Source organism: Tursiops truncatus, chromosome 12 (assembly GCF_011762595.2).
Source record: "Tursiops truncatus isolate mTurTru1 chromosome 12, mTurTru1.mat.Y, whole genome shotgun sequence".
Lineage (NCBI taxonomy): Eukaryota > Metazoa > Chordata > Mammalia > Artiodactyla > Delphinidae > Tursiops > Tursiops truncatus.
The window spans coordinates 64,916,885-64,937,746 of record NC_047045.1 but is presented as its reverse complement, the minus strand read 5'-3'; the positions used below and the strand labels follow the sequence as shown (position 1 = coordinate 64,937,746).

Here is a 20,862-nt window from a genome sequence, read left to right as displayed (position 1 = left end):
TATAACCTATGCCTTCCCTGAACTTGGAGAAAGGGGTGAAAAAAAGTTGGAGAGTAGGATTATTTCAGTTTCCTTTTGCTACTATAACAGGTTACCACAAATCTAGTGGCTTATAAACAACACAAATTTCTTCTTTTATAGTTCTGGAGGTCAAAAATCCAAAATGAGTTTCACTGGGCTGAAATCAGGTGTCAGCGGAATTGCATTCCTTCTGGAGGATCTCAAGAAAAATGTGCTTCCTTGTCTTTCCCAGCTTCTCGGGGGTCCTCACATTTCTTGCCTTGTGTCCCTCCATCACTCTGACCTCTGCTTGGATCATCAAATCTTCTTTTCTGACTCTGACCCTCCTGCTTCCCTCTTTCATTTACAAGGACCCTTGTGATTACAAGGGACCCACCCAAGTAATTCTGGATAGTGTGTCTATCTCAAGATCCTCAACTTGATCACATCTGCAAAGTCTGTTTCACCATGTAACATAGCATATTCACAGGTTCCTGGGACTAGGATGTGGAAGTCTTTCTGGTGGCATGTTTCTGCCTAACACAGTGGCTATCAATATGCCCAGCCAGTCCCAAGAGCAGAAACTCTGATGGGGGAACCCAACTTGGAAAAGTGTGGGAACACATTCTCCAGAAAGAGAAGAAAAGGGGAATGGACGTAGGTTAAGAGAAAGAGGCATTATATGGTGAATGAAGAGGAGGTTATTTTTCTGAGGAGGATTAAGGAACAGGTTGAAGGCTTGAGATGGTGGGAAAGACTTGGAAAAGTCACTGTGGAAGGTGGGAAAGCCTGCAACTAAAGAAAAAGCAACTGCTTCCCCAGGGCTTACCTGAGTAAAGGCAGTTACCTGAGTAAGACGTGGGGTCTGAGGTCACGCCAATTAGCATGTACATGAAGATGGCACTAAACCCAGTGCCAAAAGAGCTGTCTAAATTTTTATTTCAAATTTTAGGACAAAACCAAACAATGACATAAGAATTAAAGTGTTTCTACCATCTCCTTTTTGTTATGCCATGTTTCTTCTTTTTCCTTGATTCCTATAAGAAACTTGACACTAATTAAGCTAGCATAAGAAGGTGGTAAAAAAAGAAGATGAATCATAGACCACACTGGAAATAAACCAAGAAATAAGAAAAACTGATCTCTGCCCCGAAGAACAACAATGGTGAAAAACTGCGCTAGCAAAGGGGCTATGTACTGAGAGTTTAAATATTTTTTAAAGGACAAAACATGGAGTCTGATAAGATGTACCAGCTGCTTCTCTTTTCTAAGACATTTGCCCAGGAGACAGCTACTAAAGCTTGAGTGTATTTCTCTCTTGCTGTGTCACAGGATGTTCCTCTCCCCTCCCCACCCCCTCCCTGCTCTCCTGCTGCTGTGTGTGTGTGTTTGGTTTCTCTCTTCCTGGTAAGAACTCAGCCCCCGCCTGTCTCCTGCTGTTGCTGCTGCTTGACTAGCTTGCTGCCTCTTGCCTCTCCTTTCTCTCTCTGCTTAGCACCTTGCCTTCTGGTAAGTATGAAAAACACTCCCCCAAGCCCTGTGAGATGATGTAGGGTGCGGTTTGTGGTGTTCAAAACTTGCAACTTTGAGACTGCCAGTGAACTGTTGAAGAACTTTCCATTGTTTTATTTACAATTAAAATGTGTTGCTCAGGAAGGGATGTGTGTGTGGTAATCTGTTGGGACTGCCAGGACAAGTGAAAAATTCTCTCTCAGAGGAGGCAAAAGATGGGCAATGAAGTTTATAGAAAATAAAACAGAAATAATCCCTTGCTGTAAAACTGATTGATATAGAAAGAGAATTTAAAAGTAACAGAGTTCTTTGTTTTTTTCCTCTTGTGGATTTGTCTTGAGGCTACTTTTAGGAATTGAGTTGTCCTGTGGTTTACAACAACTCACTTATTCTGTTTTAAAGTAAATGTGGAGCATGAGTTTAAAGGAGATCCATGGACTTAATATTAAAAAAATCAATGATTATGGCCTCTGATGAATGAAGAATAAATCAAATACAAACAAAACGCTTGCATTTAGACTAACCACACTAAAATTCCTATGGACAATCAGTTTTAAATTCATTGCTTTAAAGTTTGGTTTACTTTAGATTTTATTTCATCCTCAGGAGGCTCCCTAACACTTTAAAACCCACATATGGATTTAAACCAATAAATGTTTACTGTTTTCAGTTTGATTTAAAAAGTATTCTCTTCCCTTGATTTCCAAAGACGAAGTGCTAAAGGCCAGGGCTCCTTTTAGAAGAGCTTAAAATAACTTCTGGCTGGACAGCAGGTGCCATGTGTCTTTCTCCAAGTTCAGGGGAAGCACAAGTTATATATAGATGTGTGCGCCCAACAAGCAGGGGTCAGGATAAAGAATTCCAGTGATGAAGACAATGAAGCTGTTTACTGCATCGTTTGATAATAAAGATGGTGAATTAAAATAAATGAGAGAAAAAAGTACTTCCTTCAAAGTTAATGAGTATTTGGTGAGGGCCACAGGTAGGTGGCAATGTCTGTACATTGAATTTTCTGTTGTTTGCATTCGAGCATTTGACATTGCCTGCCCTAAGAACCAGAGGAGGAAGCTGCATAGCACATGGAGCAGTATGTTTTCGTTTTCGCTTTCATGCCACCACAACAGCAAAACCTGTGTGTTATTAGGACCCTGTCGTAATTGTATGCTGCTAATTAGCAGCATCACCATTAAATATTATTTACAAATAAAGCGCACCATAACTTAAAGGTCTAAGCCAAAGGTACTGCAACACTAGAAATGGTGATAGCCAGAAACCCTCAGCCCATTCCTCACCCCCTATTTCCAAAGAGCCCATATTATACCTGGATTATTCCCCTAGTTCATTCCCTCCCTGCTTTTTAGACATTTCTATTTCTTAACAAGTATTGTTATCCTAGAGCTCCTTGACTGAGACAAGAAAGTTGCAATCTGTTTTTTTTCTAAAAGAAAGTCAGTTTTTATATCAGAACAAAAAGGTATAGAAACTCAAGGAATTGTTATTATGAGCATCACCATGTTTCCATACAAGTTCATTAGTTAATTTATACCTTTCCTCATTCTCTCTTATTCCAAAAATGAGGCTGGTTTGAACTTCAGAAAATAAAAAGTGTTTTTCTGATTGACAATTACATGTTGCTCATTTGGGAAAAGGAAAATACCAGACAAGCAAGTATCTCCTGTATCCAATATAATAATTCATTTATATTAATGGACTCATACTACTCAATATGGATTAAAATAGAGTTTAGAATGTTATCATTATGAATGATTTTAGTAAGGTCAATGGCTCTTGTATTCAATGTTTTAACTTTGGGGAAAAAGCACCAATTTAAATTTAAACGTTAAATGTATATATCTATGTATTTATAACGACTGTAAATCTACATAGAATTATATAAGAGAATGGCATCACAAACTGGCTATTCTAAGCAAAATGACAAATATGACCATGAAAAACGGTATCTTGAATTACTCTGTTAACATCAGTAATAGGAGATACTATCAGAATTTAAAGACCAAAACCAAAAATATGCTAATGGTAAGACTCGATTTGGAAAGATGCTTCTCACTGTTCCTACTCAACTAATTGCAATATTGACGGTTTGTGGAAGTACATTCATTCTATGTTAGAAACTGTAATTAGTAGGTGCCCATGTGGGAATAGCCTTACCATTTACCTGTAACTGGGTTAACCACATCAACGCTGGCTGTGCTTACCACCAGATACCACTCCCAGTATGGAGACCAATCAGTCTGTACAGCTGTCGGGGGAGCCACAGTCAACACCTGTGGGGGACAGTTCAGTATTGCCCAGTCAAAATGGCCTTGAGAAGCAAGATGATCAGGATTCCTCAACCCCACTCCTAGCACCTGAGGAGGAGGCAGGTGTGCAGCCTGAACGGGGAGCCCATGATATCTCTGAAGAACTGAACCGACAACTGGAAGACATCATTAACACGTACGGGTCTGCTGTCAGCACGGCAGGGAAAGAGGGTCCCACCACGGCCAAGGAGCAGCCTGAGAACACAGCACCACCTGACAATGAGGACAGGGCCTGCGAGGAGGCCGCTGAAGAGACGGAGAGAGAACCTCCGGCCTCTGGAGAGCCGCCCACGTCCAAAGAGCCTGTCAGCAATAAAGAGCAAAAACTGGAGAAGAAAATTCTAAAAGGATTAGGCAAGTAGTTACATTCTAATGTATGACTTTTCTTTGAATTATTCCTAAAAAGGGGCACTTCCTCCAATCTTGCTAAGAGCCACATCTCATATCTGGATTTTACCACAATAGCTTCCTTCAGGATCACCAGTACCTTACTGTACTTATCCTCAGCCCCTTAGTAGTGTGTTCCATTACTACATATATAAAATATTTTTTAATTTAACAAAGCTCTTCAGAAATGTATTAATTATAGAATGTTGAAAATCTCAGAAAACAATTTTACTCTCATTAGTTCACTGGTTCAGCAAATATTTACTAATGCCTAGTCTTTATGAGGTACACAAAGATAAAAAAGTCTTTGGTTAAGGAGCTCTAGGTCTGGAGGGAAAAATAAACATGTACACTAATTGTTATATAGGATAAGTGCTACAACAGGCACAGGAAAATTGTTAGGAGAGCACGGAGGATTGGTAACACCAAAAATGGCTGTGAAAGAAGGATGAGAGAGTTAATTGTTTAGCTATGAGTGAGAGCATGTTACTGCACATAGGAGCGTCCCTCTGCTTGTCTTGGTGAATTTCACTGAAACACTCACTACAATTACCACCTCCTATGTGATACATTCCCTGACATGCCCAGGTAGTTAGCATCACCTTCCGTCGTCATGAAATTTTCTGCAGCAATCATTTGTTTATATACCTGCCTCGCAAGCTGGAGGGAGAATCTATTGAGACAGTGGTCCCATCTTATTCGTTTCTGGAAGACAGTGTGGGAGAGTAAAAGATCATGGGCACTGGAGTCAGACTCCAGTGGACAAGTTACGTGTAAACCCCAAAGTATGTCTATGCTGTCATAGGACCTCACTTTGGCGCGTGAAACCACTGCTGGCAATGCTTTCAAGAAGGGCTAAAGGACACATTCAGACAGCTACTTTACCTACTTAGCATAAAGATGAACCCAGATAACACCAAGTTCTAAAGTGCAAGATTAGAATCACTTTAGTGTTTTGGAACTCTGGGAAACAGAATAAAGTTGCTCTGTGTTACAGAGCTATTTTTTCTTCCCTATCCAAGGCATCTCAGAAATAACCTTTTACATTAGTCATTGTTAAACTTTCCGTAAGATAAAACAAAATCACATCGCAGAGGTGAATGATTTTAAGTATTCCAAACCAGGAAAGTTCTTTGGCTTTATCACTTTGAAACTACTTCTACATAGGAATTCCTATGTGTTATAATGGGGGGATAGGTATGAAGAAAGCAGGGGTGAAGTTAAACATGACCAATTTTGGTTTCTATTCTGTCTTCCATAAGTTATTTCAAAGTCTGTATTAACTGCATACTTACCAAATAATCAAAAAAATTCTTAAAGAAAGAAAAAATTTCACAACTAATTCTGCCACTTTCAATAAGTTACCAAAGTTCAACTGAATGTTTATCAGAACCAATGTTTGTGATCAGAGTGCCCAGGTGGGTCCACTCTAATTACATGTGTATAAGCTGCTGACACTTTCATGCTGTTCCTCTGAACACTATCAGTATATTCTTCTAAACATTGTACTATTTCAGCTCTATTATGGGTTAAAACAATTTTTTTAATTAATTAATTATTTTTGGCTGTGTTGGGTCTTCGTTTCTGTGCGAGGGCTTTCTCTAGTTGCGGCGAGCAGGGGCCACTCTTCATCGTGGTGCGCGGGCCTCTCACCATCGCAGCCTCTCTTGTTGCGGAGCACAGGCTCCAGACACGCAGGCTCAGTAGTTGTGGCTCACGGGCCCAGTTGCTCCGCAGCATGTGGGATCCTCCCAGACCAGGGCCCGAACCCATGTCCCCTGCATTGGCAGGCAGATTCTCAACCACTGCGCCACCAGGGAAGCCCAAAACAATATTTTTAAGCTAATTTAAATATTTTAAACATCATTTCAATTATCTGCAAGTGGTTTTAACAGGTTTCTTGGCTATTTTTCAATTAAATGATACTACACTATGGTCTAGACCAATGATTTCAAACTTACTGTGCATTGGAATCAAATGCAGAATTTGTCAAAAATGCTGTGGCTGAGCAGAGAGATTCAGAATTGGTAGGTCTGGACTGGGGCCAAGGCACCCTGGGTAATTTTGACACAAACAGATTGCGGAAGCAATGGTTCTGATGCTTCAGAAAGTTCTTCCTCCACCCATGTGGAGAAAATATAAAGTGCCGGCTGTGGTCTTCTTTTAGAAACTATTTGAAGCTTTTATAGAATATTAGTATGTCATTCAATCCATACCTGAAGATGTATCTTTAGTCTTTGCTTACATATTTGATCAAAGATGAGTCTTTAATTATTGTATGTTTATCAGATAACATTTGCTTTATTGATACATTTGAGATACTGAAATGTTCTGACTCAATAACCCCAAATTTTCCAAAGTATATACTTTGGGATATTTGAGATTTCAGACCAAGCTTGTCTCCTAACTGCCAGAATTCTCTGACCTCTAATATATACAATAGTGAAAAATCTCCAATAGTGATGGGCACAGTTTACAACATTTCCTAAATTTATTGGACCAAAAACACCCATCTTTCACAGAACACCTCTGAATATTTGGGAAATGTCTCTGCAACCCAAGCACTCAAGACTTGTTTTTCCTTTACAGGCTGCATATCCTCCCACAGTTAACATATTATACACTGGAGCAGCTGGGGGAACACTTTGAAATCTCTTTAGTTGGTGGAGTCACTTTCTCCGTGGCATTGACCAAAACGAAAAACAGATTCCACATGAGACAGCACCATGACATGTCCTCTTAACATCTAAGTGTCCCCCTTCCTTCCCCCACCCCATCTTCCAGCTCACAAGTGTCTTATTAATCTCTTCTCTGTCAGCGTTACGTGGGCTGCACAAGTCCCACGTAGTAAGAAGCACAAAACAATGATAAAATGTAATATCCCTTCTGATATTTAGATTGATAACTGATTGAGTAGGAATTCATAGGTTTGAAGCATAAACCCACGAGAAAAACAAAGCTGATCCACAGGTCCATTCTGAGCTCAGAATCTATCTAGTCAACTCACTGATTTACTGAGAGGGAAATTAAAGCCTAGAGAGTTTTAAAGTCTGCCAAAAAAAAAATTATTCAACTAATTGATGTGGTTGTGAGATTAGTCATAAAGAAAGCAAGATGCAGACCTGAAGTCACTAATATTACAGGGCCAAAGATATATAAAAATAATTGATACGTTGGTTGAGGAGCATTTAATTGAGCTACAGTTCAGTTAATTGGTTTCATCTTTCCAGTGACAGGTGAGTTTCAGTTCTACCTTCTGAGTAGCATCTTGACTAGGACATTGATTTTCTAAAATCTTTTTGGCCATTGACTTACTCTGCCTTAGAATGGTCACCTTCCCAGGTAGTCTATTTTATAAGATTTTAGCTTGATTTTTTTTCTAGTTTCACTCTGAGAAGGAAATAAACTGTTGCTTTGATATAAATACTAAATTTTCTGGAAGAAATGGTAGAAAACCAGAAGAATTTAGGAGAGAGAGGAATCCACAGAGACTGAAGGGTCTATGAGTAGATTCATAGAGAAGCTCAAACTTAGGCCAGATCCTGAAAGGAAAGGAGGGTTTGGAGGAGTAAGTGAAGTAAGAGAAAAGAAAAATTTGTCTTGGGAAAAATGATGAGTACTTTCTTCTGACCCAAGTTGGGAATGGATGTATTTATTTCTTACTGCTTTTTCTGATATTATTCTTTTTTATTGTAAGGTTTTGCTTTATTTTGTTTTCCCTGGAATAATCTCATTATTAGGCTCAAAGTTGTTTTAAGAAAGTTTTCTTTACAGTTATAGCTAAGAAATTGCTAGCACCTTAAACACATAAAGCCGATTTTTCCTCTTGTGTCAGACACTGTCACCAAATGACCCCATTTCCTAAAATTGTAAATTATAGCCTTTCTTAGAAGATGAGTGGGTCTCTGTCTATCCCCCTCCTCAACATAATCCCACACAGCACTCTAGTCCAGTGAAACCAATGGAAGTTTACAAATTAAGCTCTCTGACGTTACAAAGTTACGTATTCCATACATGCTTGTCTCCAGTTTCTTGGATTTTTTTGTTGAAATCATTTTTGAAGGGCAGACTGATGCATCTGAATGTTAAACTTCTATACAAAATAAGAGAATATGAGAGCAGAAAGACACCTCAGTGAGTGTGACAATTAAAAAAAAAACAAAAAACACCTGTTCTCATCATTAAAGAAAACAAAAGGGGGAGAAGATACTGAATGTGGAGAGAAAAAGAGGCCCACTGGACTCACTCAAGACACGATACGGTTTTCTACGTTGATACTCACACTGAGAGGTATGCTAAGCATACACTAAATGTCACAGGGGAGGGGAAGACCTGCCTTTCCTCTAGCTGATCACAGAGTTGTCTTCTGGACAGCGTTCACTTGACTTACATGATATTAGTGCACAGGTTGGCTTTGTTCTATTATTACCAAGAGTAACTAAACACTTGCCGTGGGCCAAACACTGTGTGGGGTCCTGGGCCGAATCTGGCCAACAGTGCAGGCTCTTGCCTTTAATGGATGATCCTCCAACGCAGGACAGCAGTCAGCATGTGAGCACAAACTGAAGACAAGGGTGAGGGGATGGCCTGACCAACACAAGTCTGTCCCTGCTGCTACAGAAATCACTCAAGGCCACGCCTGGTGGCGGCGGAGCGCAGAGCTTACCAGTTTAAAGGCAGCGTTATGCCACAGGCCATATTGGATTGCTGGTGGGGCACCACTCACCCCCACCTTCTCCCCTGTCTCAGACTGTGTCTCTAATCTGAGCTGATTCACTGGGCAAATATAGATGAAACCAGCTGTTAGGAATGAGGTCACTTTCTTCAAAAAAGTTTCCTTTAATTTCTCTAGGTTTCCCTGGCATCAAAATTCCACATGGGAGTGGAGTGATTTAGAGCAAGTAGACAAACCTTGGATTCAAGCCTTGGCTCTGCCAGTACTGATTATGTAACTTTGGACTTCTCTGGGCTTTCGATTCTTAATCTATAAAATTAACCAGTTGTCTGGGTGCTCTTTGAAGTTCCTTCTAGACCTAAAATTCTTTGATGCCGTTAGAGTTATCAGTTTTAGCAAATGAAAATACAAGCTGCCCAGGGAACTTTGAATTTCAGATAAACAAACCATTATTTTTTACTACGAGTGTGTCCCATGTCCTGTATTTCATCTGGCAATCCTAATTCCATGATATATCTGCCTCTCCAGGATGAAAGCAAAAATTCCAGCAAAGGAGACATGGCTGTTCTTGGGGGAGAGGTTGTCAAAGTTGTTAATATTCTTAAGCAGATTTATATCAGGAAACTTGGGCTCCACTGTATGGTCTGACCTCCCAACCCTGATTAGAAAGGGTGGCCGTCACAGGTGGGTGAGGATGGAGAAGCTGCTCCACCTTGGCCCTGCTGTTTGCAAAGATACATTCAGTGGTACATACACGTAGGCCTCAGGGTCTGGCTCCTGCCTACAATGCTCAGCCCAGTGGGCACTGAAAGACAAGATTTCCAGGCATCACAGAAAGGCTAACCAGGCAGTGTGAGCTGAAGAGGACAAAAGGAAGAACAATGGGGAAAGCAAAGAAAGAATCTGAGGCTCACTGTCAAATAATCAGGAACAGATGAGTTTTTAAATGTAGCATAAACTCCAGCTGGAAACAAAATGAAACTGCCAACAGAGATTAAGGCCTGGGTGAGAGAAGGGAAGACCCAGGGAGGCTAAATCTGCAGCCAGAGAGACACAAAAAGGCCTATGAAAAAGGCCCTGCATGTCTTGGGTCCATTTTCTCTATATTTTGACTTTATTCCCCACTTGTTAGGAAATACAACCAGAGTCATTCCACCCAAACTTCATGGAGCAGGCTCATGCACAGAAACAAGAGAATTGGTTCCCCTCTCCCCCACAAAAGAGCAAAGAGGTACTAAAGGAACAAAACCAAAAACATGGGCAGCCTAAACTGTCATGTTTCTCTGCTTTGGGCTGGAATTTTAACAGCTCCATGTATTAATGCTGGCTGTTTCACAGTAGTCAGATATTTGGATAGGCTGGTTTGCTTCTTTTCTTAGATAATTAACATGGGGAAGTGGATGATTTATTCTTTCATAAAGTCAGTGTTTTTTATTCTTTTGAATATTTTCAGAATGTTCAAAATCCCTTGGAATATTTAGAACATGGGGGGAAGTAACAAGAATGGATTCTGGGGATGAAAATTTGGGGACTACCCTAATAGCAGACATTTATTGAGAATCTACCAGGAGCCTGACACTGTACCACACATTTTTACAAACTTCTCATCTAATCACTTATTCTGCAAAATAGGTATCATTCCTTCATACAGGGGAAAAAAAACAAAATTACATCTGTGGCTCAGACAAGTGAAGTGGCTTGGCCAAGGTTGGATAGCAGCTAACAAGCAGACAACCTGAGATTCTAACTCTTATCATTTGACATCAAGTTCAACACTTATTTTTTAAAATGTCTTTATGGTCTTTGTTTTCTTTTAAGGCAAAGAAGCCAATCTGCTAATGCAAAATCTGAACAAGTTGCAAACTCCTGAGGAAAAGCTTGATTTTTTATTCAAGAAGTATGCTGAATTGGTAAGTTCTTTGATTAGCCCTTTTTGTCAGAAAGATTCAAGCTCTGGTTAGAGCTGAGAAAAGGATGCTGTTAGTTTTTCAGGTATATCATTATAGCTGGTTACCTCAGACAAATCAAAGCCAGAATTCATAAAGGCAGAATTTTTAAAAAAGAAAGAAAGAAATAAAAAGAAACAGGAAAACTGAGGAATAACAGCAAAAGGAAGAAAGAGGATACAGTTGGAGTCTACTCCACCTTCAATTATGTGCATAATTTGGGAGATGGAAGAATCATAATTAAAAATTGTGAATATTTAAAAGTTCTTTTTGCCTTTGTAATAAAACAGAAATACACTAGAATAAAGGCAAACTTTCATCCGGTTCTTGTACACAGATTTTTTGAGGGGGTGGTCCCCTCAAGAAGGCAGAGGGTTAATCCCACCCCTCAGTTTGTGACACATTCTCATTTATTCTTGATGACTTTATTGATTGATTCATTCACTCATTCTCTTTGATCTACATTCTTCTCCTTGTCCCCCACGATGGCAAAGCATTTGACATGGATTGTTTTGTTTCCAGTTATAGGTCCTCCCATGCAGTCTCCCTCTCTATAAGGTAGGACCACTGGCAGGAAGGGAAGCCACTCCCAGACTTCAGAGAATCTGTGAAGTGGATGGTCTCCTCGCCAGTACTCTTATAATAGGCCAGTTGGAAGAAAGAGGAGGGTTTAGTGAAGCCAGCCCCCCTAGTTTCAGTGAACCCTCACAAAAACTGGCTAAATGAGTGGCACCTGAGCTCCGTGCACCACCCCTGAGGTGTACGAGACCCACTGAGGAGATGTGGTGTCCTCTCAAGTGAGGCTGGGCAATGTACCTCTCTCTCATTTCTGCTTCTTTCCCTCATTTCTTTTCCACTTTCTTATTTCTTTTGGAGAAGCAGTGACAGGAAAATGAAACTTAAGCCCCTACACACAACAAAACAATTCCTCCAGGCAGTAGATTGAACTGCCCCTGAAGGCAGATTTACCTTACAGCAAAGAAGCTTAAAGAGTAAGTGCCTCTCACTTGTATGGGCCCCTCTGAGGCCCTGAACATAATTCTCTTTTTTAAGTTTTTTCCTTTTTTTTTTTTTAAAGAAGGTCTCCAAAACTGAGACCCACAAACCCCTCAGGTCTCTGGCTGCATCTTATCCCTATTGATGGAGCAGAGTTTAGTGAGTGACTTGTTTTCCTTCTTTTTTTACTCTAATTTTAGCACTGTGATCCCTATTTATTCTTTCCTTTCTTCCTTGCACCTCGATGCGTCCTGTTATGCTGAATTGTCACGCAACAGACCCAGAGAAATTCTGAAACCCTGAATGACTAGTGATTGCTTAACTCTACCAACAATACTTTTATTTTTTAATCACATAAACCACATCACAATAATATAAGGAAAATGCTGAATATACAAGTAAAAATATCTCTAATCCTACAATCTAAAACACAATCGTTGATTTATCTGTCTTCCTTTCCAGTTCTGCCATACATTCAGAGATACCTTTTGTATAACTACCATCATAAGGTGCATATAATTTAGTATCTGTTTTTTTGGCTCATATGACAGACATTTTCCCATGTACTTTGTAGTCTTCATAATTATATTTTGTCAAAGCTATGTAATTTTCCATTAATTGACTTTATCTACTGGTTCTCTAATTTGGGGACATTTAGACTCCTTCCAGTGTTTGTTTTACCAAACATTCATGCAGTGAACATCATCATGCATGAGATCTGTTCGTTCTCTTTTATGATCCCAGGAAAAAGTTTCAGAATTGGGATTACTAAATCAAGCAGTATAAATGCTTTTTTTAATGGCCATATTGTTTTCCAAAAGAATGGCAGAAATTTATAAACCAAGTATTAGTGTATCAATTTTATTGCAACTTGTTTAACATTGGCTGTTAACCACTCATGAGCAATTTCAGTGCCATAAAATGGTAGGTGTCAAATTTAATATTTTTCCCAAAAATCTGGCCCCATCCTCACCTGTCCGTCCTTGCTCTTTTCAATAATTACTACATTGATTTCCCTTTGCCCTTCAATTTACTCACTCATACCAAGGCCATTCATATTTAGTTCCTAGTGCCATGTTCCATACTTGGATGAACCGGGCATCTTTCTAGACTACTACTCTTTATGGTGCTGTAGCCCCACAGCAGATTATCGGGAAAAAACCACTTACCCAGTCTTTCCAAGATTTTCTTCATGAGCCAGGGCTGTTCACCCTGGTCTCCAGGAACTCCCCAAGCCCACTCACTCTCCTAGCCAAGAAGTCAACCCCACAGAGGTTATTTTTCCAGAAATTCTACTCAATTCAAGTCTTACTATACTTTGGCATTTGTATCATACCCTATAATAAACTGTTAAACTCAAAATATCATTCTAGAAAAAATGAATAGGAGAAAATTGACCCCCAAACACCATCACATATCCTTTTCAGAAAGGAAAAATTATGAAGAATTTCAATCTTTTACTTGGACACTTAAAAGCTATTTTCCCTGCTCACTGATTCAGATATTAATACGGAGAGTGTCTGAAATACAAGTGTTAACATAGAATAAATCATTAAATTCAAGGCTGTGAATCAAACTGTCACCCTAGCTCACTCATCCTTACAGATTCTAAATCCTGTAATATCATCAACTATTGTATTTACTAATAAATAAGGATAAGTTCATTAATAAATAAGGACACCTCATGACTAAATTAAGAAATGACCTGGAAGAAATATTTTTTGCAAATTTCCTCCATTTAAAAGTAGTTACAACGTTACTACTTGGCATTAATTTTACTTTTTTAACTTAATAGTAAAAAAAAGAGAGAACAAGAGAAATTCCAGATAAAAATCTTATATGCCTGTTAGAATTGTACAGAAGACACATGTCTAAGGGTATTATTAAATCACAAGGCCAGCATTTGACTGAAGTTGACCCAGCGGCAATACGTTTGCTTTCATTCATTAAGAAACCCCATATGCATTCACATAAATCTGAAGTATGGAACAAAATTAGCCACACTCTAAAAAAAATCGTCAGCAAGTTAAGGGGTTCTATTTAGAGCAAAGCAAGACAGACCTAGCTATATTTCAGATGTGTATGATCCTGCCTTAAAACTGGAACATTTAAATGGCCAGTGAGGTATAGCACAAATCCTCTCTTGCAACTTATGAAACACATGCAAGGTATCCTCCTCCTGATGCTCAGATAAATCCACACATAGGGCAGTGTTCCCCCAAACAGGGGAAGTTTTGCCAACCGTGGGCCAGTAGGCAATGTCTCTGGAGATACTCTGGATGTCACAGTTCGGGGTGCCACTGGCATCCGGTGGGTAGGGGCCAGGGATGCGGCTAAACAGCCTACAATGCAGGGGACAGCCTCCACAGCAAAGGATGATCTGTCCCCAAATGTCAACAGTGCTAAGGTTGAGAAACCCTGACAAATGGTTTAATGTTCCAAAGGTAAAGTCTGAACCAAAATGGCAATAACAATAATAACAACATATAAATGTCAAGAAAGGACAATAGGTCATATAAAGTATGAACACAAGTATGAGAAGTTTCACCCCTGTCTAATAACTATGGTGCAACATGAGGTTAGCACGAGAAATATATAATAAAATATAATTGGTTTTCCAACTGAACCTCAAGAAGGATACCAATTTCAATCGATATTTATAGTAATACGGACTTAGTTTTTCCTGATGCTAATTCTCACTAATAAGTAAAAAATGTCCTGAAGTATGAAGATAGAACATCATGTATGAATAGCCCCAGCTTAATCTGGCAAGGGTTTATCATGGACATTTCAGGCTGATGGGAGGGAGGGAGGAAAGGATTAAAATAAGATGTAAACTGAAGAAAGTGTGACAGTCCTGTTCATCTAGTTCAGAAAGAACAAATGCTTTTTCAAGACAGGGTAAGTGAGACATGTATCAGGGCTCACGCTGTGTGTGTATCCATTTGCATCTGGCTCTGCGAGGTACCAGGAGCACCTGGGGTCCAGAAGCACCCAGAGGCTCCCAGGCCTTTTCCTCTTCATTAGCCAAGAAGGTCATTATTAGGATGAGTACCCTCCTGGCCTATGCACCATTCAGGTTCTAAGGGAACTAAGTGCAGCAGAGGAAATGGGTCTGGAAAAAGGCTCCAGCTTGCTCGTGGCCACACTGATCATCAATCTGGGATCCACACTCCTACTACGCTAGTCTCTGGAGGCTGAACCCCCAACTCCCCCCATTCCAACAAGATTTCCATGAAAATGTGTTGCCAAATTTACCAGACAAAAATACAGAACGCCCAGTTAACTTTGCATTTCAGGTAAACCAACAACATTTTTTTTTTAAGTAAAAGTACCTTCCATGCAATACTTTGGATATACTTTTACTAAAAACTTATTCACTATTTATTTGAAATTCAGATTTAACTGGGTGTCCTACATCTTACCTGGCAGCCCTACCTCAGAACTTTAGCATCCCGAGATGGAAAGCCCAGGGGTTCATTGGTTTCATTCTCCATGCCGCCCTTGATTTCGATACTTTAGCTGTGGCTGCTGGAGAAGTGAGAGAAGAGGCCCCACCTGTGCTCAGCAGATACAAGTGTCATGGTTTATTCACCACAAGTACAGAGGGTGAGGGAGATGGGCAGGGAGCAAGGCTTGTTAAGGACACCTGCCATGTGTGCTGTTGGGTTGTGCAGTGGCTATTTCTGAAACTTTGGTGACAGATCATCAATCCTTAAGTAGTCGAGGGGTACATTCTCCGCTCCCCCTTTCTCATAACCACAGACTTCATCTTCTGTCTGCTAGGAAGCTGCTTTTCACTTTCCTTTTAAAAATAGTTACTAAAGCTTGTCTTGAGAAAGAATTGTGAAAACTAAATGTAAACCAAGCAGACACACCACTGACTATCCTCCTAACGCAAGGCATTATCATGAATTCTGAGACATGCTTCTATACTGACTGACTTCATTAGACTCAAGAAAGATAAAACTGTTTCTAGACCACCAAGAAGATCAAAGCAAAAGAGATCAATAATAAGAATGATGAAGGAACAAAACCCATAAATGTTATGCTCTTAAAACCATATCTACAAGTACTGCCAACTTAACATTTATGAAGTTCTTTTGATTCCAGAGGGACAGTGATAATAGCAAAACATTTTCCAAACAACCATACAGCCGTCTTTAGGCGTTTCCTCTTTGGGTCGTTTTCTATCAACTCAACAGAGATCCCTGCCGTTTTCTTTCACATTTGCATCCCCACATCCAGCTGGATGAGCATCGCTCTGAGCAAAGGAAGTTAAAACTCCTACAGAAGAAACAGGCACAGATCCAAAAAGAAAAGGACCAGTTACAAGGTGAACACAGCAAAGCTATCCTTGCACGAAGCAAACTGGAGGGTCTGTGCCGGGAGCTGCAGAGACACAACAAGACACTGAAGGTATGTGTCACTGAGGCCCCACATAACACACCTTCTTGCATGCTCTGTAGGCACAAGCTTCTGCTACTTACGGTAAGGGTGTGAGTTTTAGAATCAGAGAGAATTGGGTTCAAATACTAGCCCTGCCACTTGCTCACCTGTAACTTGCAATAAATTATTTTACCTCCCAAGCCTGTTACCTCATCCATAAAATGAAGATTATACCAACTTTGCTGCGTGGTCAGGGAAAAATTAAATGAGGCCACACATGTAAGGTGCTCACATAGTACCTGATGTGGAGCAGACCTTTAGTAAAATGTGTGCCATTCCTCTTCCTTATGTTGAGTTTGTTTTGTTTTGTTTTTTAAGGTAGGCCTTAGTTCTACTCTTTAAAATACAAATTTATAAAAATTCAACATTTTTTGTACAATAATGAAATCTGCATGACATGAAATAAATTGACACAAAGCTAACTGACAGAATAAGGCAAGATTCAGAGCTAAAATGTCAATAGTCACCTGAAAAAAGAAGCTACTCGAAAAAACAGTGAAGCTCTTCAAGCTTAATTATTCAATCTAAAAATAATAGACTGATCACTTCAGTCAGTCTGCATGGGTTTCATTAATTACAGCGTAAGCCTCTAGCAGTGTGGTTAATTTGATTACACACAGACACTAGCTCCATCCAGTGAAGCAAGATGCAGGGCTCTCCAAGATAATACTGCATGCATCCACAATCCCCTTTCCAGCTGAAGATCCTAAAGCTTTTGACAAACAAGAATTAATTAGATAGCAATATTCTTGTGAGATAGTTATTATTACACGTGTTTAAAAGAAGATACTTTAAGAAACAGAGAGATTAAGATCATCGCTAAGTTTTTACAATGGAGTTAGGAAGAAAAATGGAAGAGGATAATGGCTCCTCGTATCCCAAAACTGTTTTCCGATATCTGGGAAATGAGAGGCCAGTGTGATGAACTCTAACTCTCAAATTACGAGTTGTAGGAGATGGGCTTCTGACATCTCTTTAATCATTGCACTGGGACAATCGAAACCCAGGTTATATGGGAATGGGGTCATCATCCTCAACTTCAGATATGTAATCAAGTAATAGCACTCTGTGCTTACATAAATCTCCTGGCTTTCAGTAGCGTTGTATAGTAAGGAGATAAAAGTTAAATTTCCTTTAATGATGTGGATGGAATCATGTGGCTTGATCTCTTTGGACAGCATTCAAAGACAGAATGACGCAAGTGGCAGGAGATCCTGTAGCTATACCCACACACCCTCAGTAATGGCTTCCAGTTATGGAAATGGAATTAATTAGCATTATTATGCCAGGACTTGTGCTGAGTGCTTTTACATACACATTAGGTGTAATGTTCCATAAGTAACAATTAGCTCTAGATCATTTATGTCTTTACCGAATTTTTGTCTTGTTGCTCTATCAATTGCTGAGGGATGGGTGTAAAAAATCTCCTACTATAATTGTGAAATTGCCTACTTCTTTCTTTTAATTACATCAATTTTTGACTATAGGAATCTTCTAGTTCAAGCTATTCATATGTCTATATGTAAATTAATAATTTATTGATTCATTAAATAAACATATACTGAATACCCATGGATTGTGTCCCAGGCACAGCACTGGTTCTAAGATGCACAGTGATGCTTGAAAAGTTTTCTTAGTTATTTCAGATTTTGTCCCTCAATTTTCTTTGCATTATTAATTTTCACTTTGAATTTTCTGCATGATAAAGAAAATTTTATCTCCGACATTGTCCAAATGATTGCATTTTCTTTACCAGTGGACTCAAATTTTATGACTGCAGTACATTTATTTTTCTCTCATTGAAAAACAATGTAATGTAAAATGCAAGACGCCATTCTGTGGGCCAGGATTGGGTGCTATGATTTTGGCCAGGATTGGGTGCTATGTGTTTACTGCCATATTAACTGCCATACCTTCTTTCTCTAGCCAGTGGCCAGTGAAAAACTCAGACTTGCTGGGTAGCATGGGGTGGTCCTTTCATTTACTCATTCATTCATGGATGGAATAGTTATAAATGCAAATGACATTCAGATCATGGAGTATAATTCTACGACTAGGAGGTTGTTGGCTTCTAAACTAATCGGGAACAATAAGGAGACAATCACTATCACATGTATATTCAACTGCTCTTAAAAGACGCCAAAATCACTTTTAGTGAAATACATATAGTAAGTGTTAGCATTCAAAGTTCAGGGAAATAACATCTCCGATAGTTAATTTCTTCAGATTAGGAAGTGTAGATTTCTTCTACAATATCCCTAAGAAATTTCCACTCAATAAATGTTTATACTATGAATAAATTATGATTCTGATATCAGGAGTCATATTAGAGTCAGAAAATATGCAAATATTGTAGAAGAAAGGGGATACGTAATGATAAATTAAAATATTTCCAGAGCATGTATTTTCAGCATCAACTTTTATTTTGATCACATTATTCTACTGTAATAATAAAGATTTGCACAATTACTTCTGTTTCAATCGGCATTTCTTTTTAAAAATCCTGTTACACAATTTGATCATGGTAGGCAACTAAATGCAGTATAATTTTACTTGCCAACAATGAAGCAAGCTTTCATAATAACAATTAATCAGAACTAAAGGAATACTAAAATGTCTGTAACACTTGTCAGCAGTGTCTCTATCTTCGGTATGATGTAGCAAGATTAAGCCCTTTTATTTTAAAAGAATGAGAGGAATAAGTACAACACAAATAATTCTCAATATAGATATGGGGAAAATTTGGGTACATTGTCAGCAGTTAGCAATGAAGGGGGACTTCTGATTTAGGAGAAAAGAGAACAGCAATGATATAAAAGTTAATTTTCAATTCTTAAATGTTAACAAAGTAGAAGAGGAGAATATTAGATATTTCATTTTAGAGTTAAAGAAGATTTGAAACATAATATTGCTTTCAAATTCAAAATTTACACTGAACATTTCCATTACCCTATGAGACACAATGGATGATTGCTCCTTCAAAAAATATCCAGCATAGGGGACTTCCCTGGTGGCACAGTGGTTAGGAGTCCGCCTGACAATGCAGGGGGCATGGGTTGCGCTCTGGTCTGGGAGGATGCCACATGCCGTGGAGCAAGTAAGCCCGTGTGCCAGAACTACTGAGCCTACTGAGCTCTGGAGGCCGCGAGCCACACTACTGAAGCCTGCGTGCCTGGAGCCTGTGCTCCGCAACAAGGGAGGCCACCACAAAGCCCGTGCACTGCAACGAAAAGTGGCCCCCGCTCGCCGCAACTAGAGGGAGACCACGTGCAGCCACAGGGAGCCAACACAGCCAAAAATAAATACATAAATTTATATAGATAAAAAAATATGCAGCATATTTTCTAAGATTTCCTTTTACATTCTTGAATTGCTGTAATTCATCTATGGTTATCTTAGTTTCCTTTTCAAGCTTTTTGATGAAAGTTTTTTTTTTTTAACTAAAAAAAATTTATACTGTGATCACTTATATTTAAAAAACTTGGGCAATACAATTATGTGATTAATATGCCATCATTTTTATAGAGGCATAAGATCTATTGTTCTTCTTTCTATACCAAACCAAAGGAACACATGATATGTCCCATCAATCAGTAAAACCAAGTGGCCTTTTTTTTTTTTTTTTTTTTTTACAAGTGGCCTTTTTTTCCAGGCTACAGCCAAGAGATCAGAACCTTAGGGCTGCATGTCTGTTAGAAATCCCTGCAGTTTATTCACTCAACAGGGGACCCGTTGTCTTTAAAACAAGCCTACTCATCACCAACTATCAAATTCAAGGCCCTTGCTGCACCTGCTCTGAGTAACCGTGTATTCACAGCTAAAACCTTTGCTCAAGCATTTATTTTGGGGCTGAGCAATGTTACCTCTAGAGAGCTGAGGAAAAAACATCCTTCTTACCCTGCACACTAATCTCCTTTCATTGACCAAACCCTGAGTTCTGTAAACCCTGGTGCGTGTAAACCAGCATAACAAGAGTTTGCTTTCTATCCACAGGAGGAAACCCTTCAGAGGGCACGTGAGGAAGAAGAGAAAAGGAAGGAGATCACAAGTCATTTCCAGAGCACACTCACAGATATCCAGGCCCAGATCGAGCAGCAGAGTGAGCGAAATATGAAGCTCTGTCAGGAGAACACTGAGCTCGCAGAGAAACTAAAAAGCATCATTGATCAGTATGAGCTCAGAGAGGAGGTGAGAACCACATCAAACAACTTAGAAGCACTGCATATAAAACCGGATCTGGGTTGTGAAGGTGGGGAACTTGGTTAATGACAAAGTTATGGCCAGCCCTCTCGACTGATTAATATTTAGGATTGGATTTCTTTTACTAGCCAAAATAAAAACAGACGGTATTACAAAGTACCTGGCTGAAAGTCATACAGGATTTCTTCAAAACTGGAATCACTGCAAAGGTAACAAATAGAAAGTGGTGGGCCGTGAACACAGTTATTCTTGAAAATAGTATTTCTCAGCCTTTTTGAAACTCTCTCTACAGAACCAAGAAATACCTCACACACTCCCTCTTAAGAATTACTATGTCACCTAAATTAAAAGTCTGCATTGTATATACCCCACAATC

General features: G+C 39.3%; 1 protein-coding gene and 1 long non-coding RNA gene across 2 annotated transcripts in view; one reads left to right on the top strand and one right to left on the bottom strand.

The window, feature by feature from the left end:
- LOC141276034 (uncharacterized) overlaps positions 1–20,862 on the bottom strand; it is an 89,085-nt gene that overhangs the window by 50,965 nt on the left and 17,258 nt on the right. The window lies entirely within an intron of this gene.
- Positions 1,422–20,862, top strand: part of TXLNB (taxilin beta) — a 40,227-nt gene continuing 20,786 nt past the window's right edge. Inside the window, exons 1-5 of the mRNA XM_019951910.3 lie at positions 1,422–1,509; positions 3,735–4,187; positions 10,714–10,805; positions 16,086–16,256; positions 20,280–20,474. Coding sequence (XP_019807469.2) covers positions 3,749–4,187; positions 10,714–10,805; positions 16,086–16,256; positions 20,280–20,474 — 897 coding nt within the window. The 5' untranslated portion in view covers positions 1,422–1,509; positions 3,735–3,748. The remainder of the gene's footprint in view (positions 1,510–3,734; positions 4,188–10,713; positions 10,806–16,085; positions 16,257–20,279; positions 20,475–20,862) is intronic.